The 11986-nt window shown below is 33.4% G+C and overlaps 1 protein-coding gene across 1 annotated transcript; it reads left to right on the top strand.

Moving 5' to 3' along the window:
• The first annotated feature begins 1131 nt into the window (after nucleotides 1-1131).
• LOC113864285 (G-type lectin S-receptor-like serine/threonine-protein kinase At4g27290) lies at nucleotides 1132-4649 on the top strand. The gene is made up of 7 exons (XM_027497838.1): nucleotides 1132-2445; nucleotides 2558-2677; nucleotides 3096-3247; nucleotides 3499-3709; nucleotides 3811-4048; nucleotides 4129-4279; nucleotides 4350-4649. Exons 1-7 carry the CDS (start codon nucleotides 1140-1142, stop codon nucleotides 4647-4649), a joined length of 2478 nt encoding a protein of 825 aa, XP_027353639.1. The 5' UTR covers nucleotides 1132-1139.
• Nucleotides 4650-11986: the final 7337 nt, after the last annotated feature.

Below are 11986 nucleotides of genomic sequence, written 5' to 3'. Positions count from 1 at the left end.
CTCCAATAATTGAACTTATGCCTGCGCCTTGTAGACCAGGGCAAGGGCATGTAGCGATCGAGGGACAGGGCTTTGTTCTTATCATTAGACGCAACTGAGTTTGACCAATGCCTTCTTATCATTACAATGAACGTTTTGTTGAATGTAATTTCTATATGATATAATTTTAAGCGAAATATGTATCTTAATATTACACCATATAAATTTGTTATAATCTTAATGCTTTTGAGACTTCTATATGTATCATTCATAAAAGAAAAAAGATATGTTTGAGACAAGGTTTTGACTTGAATGTGAGTGCTTCTCCTATTGAAATTTCAAGTTTTGGTTCAGCCTTTTATTAGGAACTATCGCCTTCTGCTAGAAAAAATAACCATTTATGTTCATAATAATCTTATTAACACAGCATTGTATTAAATTTAATTTCATAATATAATTTAAAATTTTAAAAACATTTGTAAACGTACCATTATATAGTTGTTTACAATTTAACATTACATTTATATTTAATTTTTAAATAATTAACAATAGTAAGTCTGAGAGAACAAAATTGATTTAATCATTTCATTATATTTTGTGTAATTATAATTACCGTATGTTTATAAAAGGAAAATGACACTTATTTTCGGAACATGTCTTGTTCATTTACAATATTTGAAATTTTTTTTAATATCATATGATTTTAATAAATTCGTTGAATTATACTATATTTTGTTAATGGTCAGGGAAACTAAATTTTAAATGTATTTTAGCATTCATAAATTGTGTACATCTTGTTATCGGTTAAAGTAATAAAAGTTTTGCCTTTACAAAACTTTTTTTTATGCTATTGACTACTTCATAAGAATATTCGATCCAATAATTATATTAATGAATCAGTGATATGAATAGTACAGCTACACCGATGCATTATGAAATCAGCAATGCTATTTTGTCGGTATACATTATGTGATCATAAATAATATAAGCCTCCAAAAGCAAGGACCTTCAGCGACCCATGCATGAGATCATGTCTACCCCCCAATGTTGATGCCTATGGCACTATTCAGATTAATACTTACAACTCCCTCAATAAATGTGCATGTATACATTCATCTTCAACTTGAATGATCGATCGTGGGAATTAATCAATTAGCACAATGACAATTTTCACTGTCACACTTGTTATCGCCAAGCTATTCTTCTTCTTCTTCTTCTCTTCAAAAGCTTCCTCAACAACCGATACCATTACCCTCTTACAACCACTTCCCGATGGAAGCACCTTGGTGTCCCAAAATGGAACCTTTGAGTTGGGTTTCTTTTCTCTAAGAAATTCCACAAATCGGTATGTGGGAATTTGGTTCAAAAATATACCAATAAGAACCATTGTTTGGGTTGCCAACCGTGACAATCCTCTCAAAGACAACTCCAACATGTTGAGTATAAGCAAGGGAAATCTTGTCCTTCTCAACAAAAATGGCACGGTTCATTGGTCAACAAATGCAACAAGAAGGATCTTGAGTCCCATTGTGCAACTCTTAGACACGGGAAATTTAGTACTTCGAGACAAGCACGGCAATAACGACCTTGAAAATTTCTTGTGGCAAAGCTTTGATTATCCTTCTAATACATTATTACCAGGAATGAAGCTAGGATATGATAAAAAAACCGGTTTCAATCGACATATAACTTCTTGGAAGAATTGGGATGACCCTTCTCCTGGGAACTTTACTTGGGGTATCACACTTGATATCAATCCTGAAATGGAACTATGGAATGGTTCAGTTAAGGTCCATAGGAGTGGCCCTTGGAACGGTGTTAGATTCAGTGGTGCATTTAGTGGTTCAAATGTGTTAAGCACTCACCCACTTTATGTTTATAAACTGGTCAATAATGACGATGAGGTGTATTACACATATAACCCAACAAACAAGTCTGTGATTTCAATTGTTGTTATGAACCAAACCATTTATAGTCGCCAGCGCATCATTTGGATTCCGGAAAATGGAACATGGAGGCTTTTCCAAACAACACCAAGAGATATATGTGACACTTATAATCCTTGCGGCCCATATGCAAATTGCATGGTTAATGGATCACTAGTTTGTCAATGTTTAGAAGGATTTGCTCCAAATTCGTTCCAAAATTCAGAGACAAATGATTTGGTAGTGCAAGGATGCGGGAGAAGTGAACCTTGGGCTTGTAAGGTCCAAGGCAAAGATGGTTTTCGAAGATTTGTTGGGTTGAAATTTCCAGATACTACGCATTCTTGGATTAATAGAAGTATGACACTCGAGGATTGCAAGGCCAAATGCTATGAAAATTGTTCTTGCACTGCTTATGCAAACTTAGATGTAAGAGGAGGAGGTAGTGGTTGTTCCATTTGGTTTGGTGATCTTATTGATTTGAAAGAGGTTTCACAAAGTGGGCAATTTCTATATGTTCGAATGGCTAATTCACAAAAAGGTAAAAGTTTTGCTCTTCATCCAAGTTCTAACATCATTGATGATTTTAATTATTTTGGATGAGGACTACTGATATTGCTAATTCAATTATTTTTTTCAACTTGTAAATGTAGATGGTATTGATGACCATAAGAAAATGGCAGTTCTGATAAGTGCAACCATACTTCCTACTGTTCTCGTGATACTATTATTGGCGATCTCCTTCAACTACTGGAGAAAACGAAAGAATAAAGGTATATTTTGCAAGATCATATATAACCCTCTCCATTGTTCCAGTGTTGAATTTTGTTTATATATGTTCCAGATTTTTATATTTATCTCATGTAGTTTCATGTTTATTGAATTTATTGCTTATACTTTTTTTTATATCACTTAACTTTCTTATATTTTATTTTTGGGTCACTGAATCTTTTTATAGTGCTATTCTTTTATCACTTTAACCTAAGAAGGTCAATCGATAGAGAAAAAGTATATATATACTGTTAGATTTAAGTTAAATAAAAAAATCAAATCAAATGTGTAAAATTTTTTAGATTTACACATAGATAAGAAGAATTTGCCGCTATATCTATATATATATATATATATAAACCTCACAAAAACCCTTGCTATATTTTAAAAAATTGATGGCGGTCTCGTTAATTAATCAAGGAAAAAAGACGTTTATAACGGAGAAAGATGAAGCTGGTGGACAAGAAGACATGGAACTACCAATGTTTGATCTTGCTACATTGGTTAACGCCACCAACAATTTCTCAATTGATAACAAACTCGGGCAAGGTGGTTTTGGGCCAGTATACAAGGTAAATTAGCACCATCCCCTTATTTGAATTTGATTCTTCTGAAGTATGAAACGGTGTAAAACGAGAAAGTAAAACTTTATTTACTATTAGTTTAAATTTAATTAGATAGAGTTTAACTTTTTCAATTTAGATATTTTTTCACTATAGAGGAATGAAATCCCACCTATTTATAAGAAAGAATGAATCTTACATTTGTTTATTGAAATAAATAAATCACCATTTTATCAATTTTTTCAAACTATGAAATTTAGGGTGTACTATCAAATGGACAAGAGATTGCTGTCAAAAGACTATCAAGGAGTTCTGTACAAGGATTAAAAGAATTTAAGAATGAAGTTATGTTGTGTGCCAAACTTCAACATCGAAATCTTGTCAAAGTTCTTGGTTGTTGCATTGAAGAAGAGGAGAAGATGCTTCTCTATGAATACATGCCCAACAAGAGCCTCGACTTGTTTCTTTTCGGTTAGTACGCAAAGCTTGATATGCCTATGGAAGTTATACTTCTTTCAAAATCTTATTGAAAAAGAAAGACACTACCAAACATAATGAAACAATCTTGACAGATTCAACACAAAGCAAGATTTTGGATTGGCCTAAGCGCTTTCAAATTTTATGTGCAATTTCTCGTGGACTTCTTTATCTTCATCAAGATTCTAGATTAAGGATAATACACCGAGATTTAAAAGCGAGCAACATTTTACTAGACAACAACATGAACCCAAAAATTTCAGATTTTGGCTTGGCCAGAATGTGTGGAGGTGATCAAATTGAAGGAAATACAAATAGAGTAGTAGGAACATAGTAAGTATCATTGATGATATGACAATTTTGTTGTGCAACACAAAACTTGAACTAACTTTTTTTTTGTGTGTTCCTTTCAGTGGTTATATGGCACCCGAATATGTTATCCATGGATTATTCTCTACAAAATCAGATGTATTTAGCTTTGGCATATTACTACTGGAAATTATTAGTGGAAAGAAAAACAGAGAACTTACCTATCCATACCATAGTCATAATCTCATTGGGCATGTGAGTTATACAAATAACTTTAGTTTCCTAAGATTAAATCAATAAATAACAATTATTTTTGTTTTTGTAGACTTGGAAGTTATGGAAAGAAGGCATTCCAAAGGAATTGATAGATACTTGTTTGGCCGACTCTTGTAATCTATCAGAAGCCTTACGATGCATTCATATTGGTCTTTTATGTCTACAACATCAACCAGCTGATCGACCAAACATGGCATCTGTAGTTGTTATGTTAAATACTGAGAGTGAATTGCTCCAACCAAAGGAACCTGGTTTCTTAATAGATAGAGTCTTAAATGAAGATTCTCAATATAGAAACCAAACATCTTCAACAAATGAAATAACTATTTCACTCATGGATGCTAGATAAGAGAAATTGTTTTATCTCTCGCACATGTCATTTAATTTCGTAATTGTGAAATTAATTAATAGTTTGAAAGTGACAATTTCCTAAATTTAAGAGTTTTTGGTGTAATTAACACCCTTATGCCATGTAATTCTTAACTAAGTATCATTTTCTTTGTGTTCATAACTAACACAGGTTTATAAATAGTTAGACGTGTTAATTATTAGATTTAAATATGTTTTTAGTGTATATAATTATGGTTTAATTAGTTTGATCATATGGAAATTCTTTGTTAATTTTAGTTTTCATAATTTTTATTTTTTATAAATGATCTCTTTCATTGTAAAATAATGAAATTATATTTAGATATATATAAGATTATCCTGTCTCAGAAACCAGTAAGGAAAAGTGACCAAGAAGTGCTTAGAACTCTCAAACAGGACAAGAGAGAACTAGAGCTTGAAACTCTTAATAGAGAATGAGAATTTACTTCTTCAACTTAATGCCAAAATGAGGAGTACAATGGGGTATTTATAGTATTACAAGGATGGTTCTAGAACATAGATTATTTTATAGTAGATATTAAATAAGATAATTCTAGATTAGAGATGTTTCTAGAGAATGATTAAGTCTAGAGTAAGGATATTTCTAGACTAGAGATATTTTTAGATATTGGGCCATACTTCCCTGGTTGGAAAAGACTCGTCCTCGAGTCTAAGTATTATCTTCATAATAAGATGATAGATCTGCAACGTTGAATGTAGCAGAAATTTCGTATGACTCAGGCAGTTCTATCTTATAAGCATTGTCATTGATCTTCTGTACTACTCGGAATGGTCCATCTGCTCTTGGAGACAATTTAGCATTTTGCTGCTTTGGAAATCTATCCTTCTGCAGATGAATCCATACCAAATCTCCTTCTTTGAAAATAGCATGTCTTCGATGCTTATCTCGTTGAGTTTTATACTTGGTATTTTCCTTCTCAATTTGTGCTCGAACTTGCTCATGAAGCTTCTTAATCTCCTTTGCTCTTTGGTCAGCATCAGCACTGAACTGGTTATTAGTGGGAATAGGGATCAAGTCCAATGGGCTAAAAGGTCTAGTACCATACACGAGCTCAAATGGACATTTTCCAGTAGCAGGATTACTGGAATTGTTGTAGGCGAACTCAACTTGAGGTAAGATAAGATCCCATTGTCGAAGATTCTTCTGAACAAAGCTTCGTAGTAGATTTCCCAGAAGTCTATTTTTTGCCTCTGTTTGTCCGTCAGTCTGGGGGTGGCTATCACTGCTGAACTGTAGTTTAGTGCCCATCTTCTTCCATAGAGTCCTCCAAAAATGGCTTAAGAATTTAACATCTCTATCCGAAGTGATGGTTTTGGGAATTCCATGAAGTCTCTCCTTGAAGAATAGATCGGCAATGTGAACAGCATCATTGGTCTTTTGGCAAGGTATGAAATGGGTCATTTTAGAGAACCGGTCCACGACCACCATTACTGAGTCCTTCTGTCGTTGTGTACGAGGTAATCCTAACACAAAATCCATGCCGATATCCTCCCATGGTGCAACTGGTACTGGAAGAGGTAGGTATAGCCCAGTGTTTTGGCTTGTGGACTTGGCAAGGTGACATATTCGACACCTTTGAATGTGACGAATAACATCCCTTTCAAGTCTCGGCCAATAGAAGTTTTTTTTTATTAAGGCTATTGTCTTGTCTCGTCCAAAGTGTCCGGCTAATCCTCCGTCATGTGCTTCCCAAATGATTGCTTCTCTTAAGGAGCATTGGGGAATACACAAGACATTGTTTTTGAATAGGAATCCTTGTTGTCGATGGTAATGTTGGAAAGGTTGATTTTCTGTAGAGCTCCAAATGTTCCGGAAATCTGGATCATCTTGATACAATTTCTTAATAATTTCAAAACCTACTACCTTCATCTGCATTGTAGATAGTAATGCATGCCGTCGACTTAGCGCATCTGATACACTGTTTTGAACCCCCGACTTGTGTTTAAGCAGAAATGGATAGGCTTGAAGGAACTCACTCCAAGATGCATGTCTACAACTTATCTTTTGTTGAGAATTCAAGTGTTTCAAGGCTTCATGATCTGTATAAAGGATAAATTCCTTAGGAAGCAGATAGTGACTCCAATTAGGGATGACAATGGGTAAAGTACCCGATGGGCACCCGCAAAATTTACTCACAATGGGTAGATATTTACCCGCTATACGGGTACGGGTATGGGTGTGGGTAAAAACCTGCAAATTTTAATAAGGATGGGTGCAGGTATGGGTATCTAAGTACCCACCCCGCCCCATACCCGCATATATATATATATATATATATATATATATATATATGCTTGAACTTTATTTTACAATTATGCATTGAATTTTTGTATTATTATATTACTTATGTGAAGTTATATAAGATTAATATTAAAATATATTTAATAATAAAGTAAACCAAAAAATTTATTTTAGTTTATATTTTTAATAGAAAAATTTATTTACTATTTTATATCATTTAATTAGGCTAATACAATTTAATTATTACATAGTTAATATGATATTGACTTTTTTTAAAATATTATTTATATATGACACACATAAAATATTTTTTACACAAATATTTTTGTTAATAAAATCATACTGATGTTTAAATCATAAAGTGAATGATAAATAATAAATATATTGTAAATATTTTATAAATTTTATAATCACCTACTATTACCGTAAACTTATTATTTATTAATGATATTTAAATTTTATTTTTTTATTTTAATTTAAATAATATTTTTCTATGCAACATATGTATTACAAGCACAACTATAATCTATTGAATCTAAATAATATTATTTTTACTATTTATTCACGTTCAAAGAAGTTTTTGAAAAGATATAAATATAAAAAATTATTGTTAATTTTTATTTGTTAATTTTTTCATATAAAAAAGTATAATTTTTTTAATATACACGTATATTTCTTTATTATAAAATTTTATTGTAACTATTTATCTTTTATTCAAATTCTTTCTTTTAAAATTTATATACATTATAAATATTTAATTCATTAAAATAATTTTTCAAAAATTTATATTTTTGATAAAATTCTTTCGTATAATATATGAGTTAAAAATATTAGTATTAATATATATATATATATATATATATATATAATTTTAATTAAATCTATTATTTTTCTTACAATTTTAAATTCAAAAGTTAAAAACAATATTTTATGTATTCACTTTCTGTTGTTAGTATTGAATTTCTCTACTCTAACTCTATTCTCATTCTCAATGACTCTCTCATTAAAACCTAACAACTATAAAACATTATTTATTAGAGTTAGTTGTCAATGTCGTCACAAGAGGTCACTAAGTGATCCCACACAAAGGGACAACCATTGTATAGATCTATTTCGTTGTCGTTCTAACGTTACCAATCATCAAATCTCACACAAGATAGGGTTATCACTGACAAATAACTTATGTGTTTAGTTTCGCTTATTGTTTCTAAGAATTTTAGTTTAGAAAATTATTATATTAAGATACATTTAACATTTATGATTTTTGAATATTTGTTTTTATCTATGTTTGTACCTTATTCGGCAACTACATATTGAATTTTTGTATTATTATGCTATTTAGGTGAAGTTATATAAACATATTTTTCTTTATAAATATTTTTTTTCTCAAACAAGCGCGGGTAATGGGTACAAGATGGGTATGCGAGTATCCAGAGGGTATGGGTACGGGGATTAATATTCATACCCACGCGGGTATAGGACCGGGTACGGGTATTTTTTTAAAACTCGGGTATGGGGATGGGTACTATAGTACCCTACCCATACCCTACCTATTGCCATCCCTAACTCCAATGTTGCAGTGCTCTCACAATAGCATAGAACTCCTTATCATAGGTGGAGTATTTGAGTTTAGCATCATTTAGCTTCTTGCTAAAGAAAGCTATAGGCTTTCCTTCTTGACTGAGAACGGCGCCAATGCCGCTATTCAAAGCATCACAGCTTACTTCGAACACTTGATCAAAGTTAGAAAGTGCTAAAACTGAAGCTTCAGTTAGTCGTCTCTTCAACTCATCAAAACTATTTTGAGTGCGTTCTGACCATTGAAATTTATCTCTTTTAATACAATCTGTAAGCGGGGCAACAATAGAGCTAACATTCTTTATGAATCTTCGATAGAACGAGGCTAATCCATGAAAGCTTCGTACTTCTTGCACAGAGTTAGGGGTAGGCCAGTTGATGATTGCTTCAACCTTGCTAGGATCAACCTTGACACTGTGACACCTTAATGTCACAAACTTCAAATACGATAAACGTATATCTAAGGGCATAATATTTTATCGTAATATTCACACAATTTCGTAAATATAGGAGTTAACGTGCATAACCAAATATTCATTTAATTACTTGTAATTTAAGTGTATATCATCCGTAACATTCTTTTCATTTATCATTTAATCAATCTAAGTGTAATTTTTAAAGTTAAACTTATTTGTCAAGCGAAATTTAGAATTAACTAATTTACCATACATGGTCACAAACGTAATTCATTTGGAGACTAATAAAAGATAAAAGAGATCCCAACACATGTCACACCCCTGGGAGAACAAAACTACACATCATCCAAAGCATTCAAAAAGTAACTAACAATCCCTAATTTAATTCTCCCAAAATTCCCATCATGCAAAAAGAAAGGGGTACACACACGTGGATATACATAACACTAAGTCAATCCAGAGGAGTATACTCCTCTGAGGGATCAGAGTCAGGCGAAGTAGAGAGGGTAGCGTCCGGGTCAGAAGGCAAACTGGGCAGGTCCTCGTCTACATCTTCCAGCCAGCCAGGAGTAGATGGAGGTATGCGAGAGTATGGAGAGGACAGGGGTGGTGAGGGACTACGGTGTGAGGGTCCAGCCTCATCAATGGGTGTCAGTCGGCGGGGTGGAGTAGGAGGGCGAGGTCTGACGGATGACTCAATCACCTGAATATCCACACACTCGGGCTCAATGGGAGGAGGAGAAAAGGGTCGAGGTACATGAGAATCAGGGGTACTGTCTGGGATAGGTAGAGCAATGGGGACATCAGTATGCATGGGAACAGGAGCGGCCACAGGTGGAATAAAAGAGAATGGTATACAGCGGGTCTCCCAACCCACCTCAGTGACTGACCCAAGGGTCATCCTGGCGAACCCTTGGTAAATCGTCTGTTGGGTGGTGTTGTCGTAGATCCACAGGTCATCCTCGGTCGGGAGTACCGACACCTTTATCATTTCGGAACCCATCTGCACACAACATACACAATACACCAAACAAACAAACACACCACAAAGAAGAAAACAAAAGAGAAAAGACAGGGTAAGTCCATAATATCAATCAAAGTAAATAAAATACATGTACAAGAATTACGTTATTAAAAATAAGTTTATCAAGAATCAATGCTGCATTTGAAATAAGACAAAACAGAATTCACTGGTATTCATAAATGAGATGATGCATGATGCAGGTAAATTATGGAGAATTCTTTTTCTTTCATGATAATTTCTTGTTATGCAATGCATGGGGATCCCATATACCAATTTCCCTTTCATTAACTTTTAACCTCAAGGCAATCAGAGGACTCCATTCCCTACTATCACATCCAGCACATTCACAATTTTGTGACAATAGTCACACTACACTTCACAAATGTCATTCAGGAATGGGCCTACTGCGATCTTGGTAACGGGTGTTCACGTCAGGCTTGGCAAGGGTTTGCTGGCGACGTGACCCGGCCGTAGTGAGCTACTCTTCACCATTGGGTCATCCCCCCCTTTACCATCTCCAAGGTTCATTGTCGATCCTAACACAGGCGTCCCACAGTTGTGCCAACTGTAGCCTTAAGTCATCTTTTCTCTCATGATGCATGATTATTTTTGAAATCCTCACTTATCCTCTTTTATATCTTTAGATGTTACTTGATCAATTCCATCCATATAGGGAATTAGATTTTCACACATAATCATATGGGCTGAGTTTTTTTTTTTCCCTTCATTGCTACATCAACATCTCTTACTTTTTGAGGTTCAACGGTTTTAATTAATTGGGCTTCTAAAATCTTAATCTTAATTTTATTTTATTTTATTTTTCTTTGGTTGGCTACGCTAATTAATCCTAATAATCTTTCTTCTGTTCCATTACATTTCTATACTATGTGTTTATATAATACAACTTTGAGTTTCTCGGTGATATAGGTTGATTTGGCCGTATATCTAATACTATTAAACACTTTACTTTCTTTAATTAGTTTGGTTATAATTTATAGGATATTTCTTTTTATAGTGCAGGGAAAGTTTCTTATGACTTTCTAAATTATTCTCTCTATTTTCCTTATATTCAAGTCAAGTTCTAAGTTCCTCTCCACTATAATTTAAATAATTAACTGTCCTAATTGTAATCACAAGCAAGCATGATTAAAACACCCATTCATACAGAACATAACATAGTACAGCACAGAGAGCTTTCTCACTTGATCTATACATATATTTCCCTTTTTCATTATCATTACTATTTTTATCCGAAACTCACATTCACCTCCAAAATCTATTTTATTCATATAGTTGCAAACGGAAACAAAAGGGAAGGTCCTCATGCACAAATGAAGTCCAGAAAATTTATACACGTGATGTCACTAAATCACATAATATCCTCACCTATTCTATTATTAGATAATTCGGTCTCCTTGTACTATGTGAAACACCACATTTGATGTTCTCATACCATTATAAATTGGGATTATTGGGGTATCCAGATTTAATATAGCGTTAATTAGGTACATCCATTCTTCACTTTTTCTTCCTTGGTCCTCTTTATCGTCTAACGAAAAGATTTGAATTTTATCTATTCATTAAGTTGCATGCAATAAAATCCAGTCAAATGTACAAAAATTTCAACTAAATAAACAACAAAAGTCTAACTAAACATGCAGCAAAATCTCAATAAGACATGCAGCAAAAATCTCAGTAAGATATACAGCAAGATTTCCACACATTATGGACTCCTCCTTACTTGTCAACAAGGTCTCGAGATAAAGAGATAATGGATGTGGAAGATCTCGGTCTAGCTGAGTGGGGGTCTTGGTCGAAGTCCTTGAAGAGGCAGGGAAAAAGAACGAAACAAAGAGAGATGAGGGATTGTGAGAAAAGAAGGAAAAGGTCAAAACATTCAAGAATAAAATGTCTTTAAAGTAATTAATAAAAAGCTACCCTTAACAAGTTCTCCCTTCTTTCTCTAATGCATGCAATCGATTGTCGAGTTCGATCCTCCTCCTTTATATTTTGTTCCTTTTTCTCAATGGTTGAAT

Source organism: Abrus precatorius, unplaced genomic scaffold (genome assembly GCF_003935025.1).
Source record: "Abrus precatorius isolate BTA unplaced genomic scaffold, Abrus_2018 Scaffold4, whole genome shotgun sequence".
NCBI classification, from domain to species: domain Eukaryota; kingdom Viridiplantae; phylum Streptophyta; class Magnoliopsida; order Fabales; family Fabaceae; genus Abrus; species Abrus precatorius.
Note: the sequence above shows the minus strand (reverse complement) of the source record. Positions and strands in the feature narration are given on the sequence as shown.

Excerpts from the sequence above, each read along its gene's own strand:
- LOC113864285 (XM_027497838.1), top strand. The coding sequence starts at position 1,140 with ATGACAATTTTCACTGTCACACTTGTTATCGCCAAGCTATTCTTCTTC. Across the intron at positions 3,248-3,498 it reads GTTTTGGGCCAGTATACAAG|GGTGTACTATCAAATGGACA; the intron begins GTAAATTAGCAC and ends TATGAAATTTAG. Across the intron at positions 3,710-3,810 it reads CCTCGACTTGTTTCTTTTCG|ATTCAACACAAAGCAAGATT; the intron begins GTTAGTACGCAA and ends CAATCTTGACAG.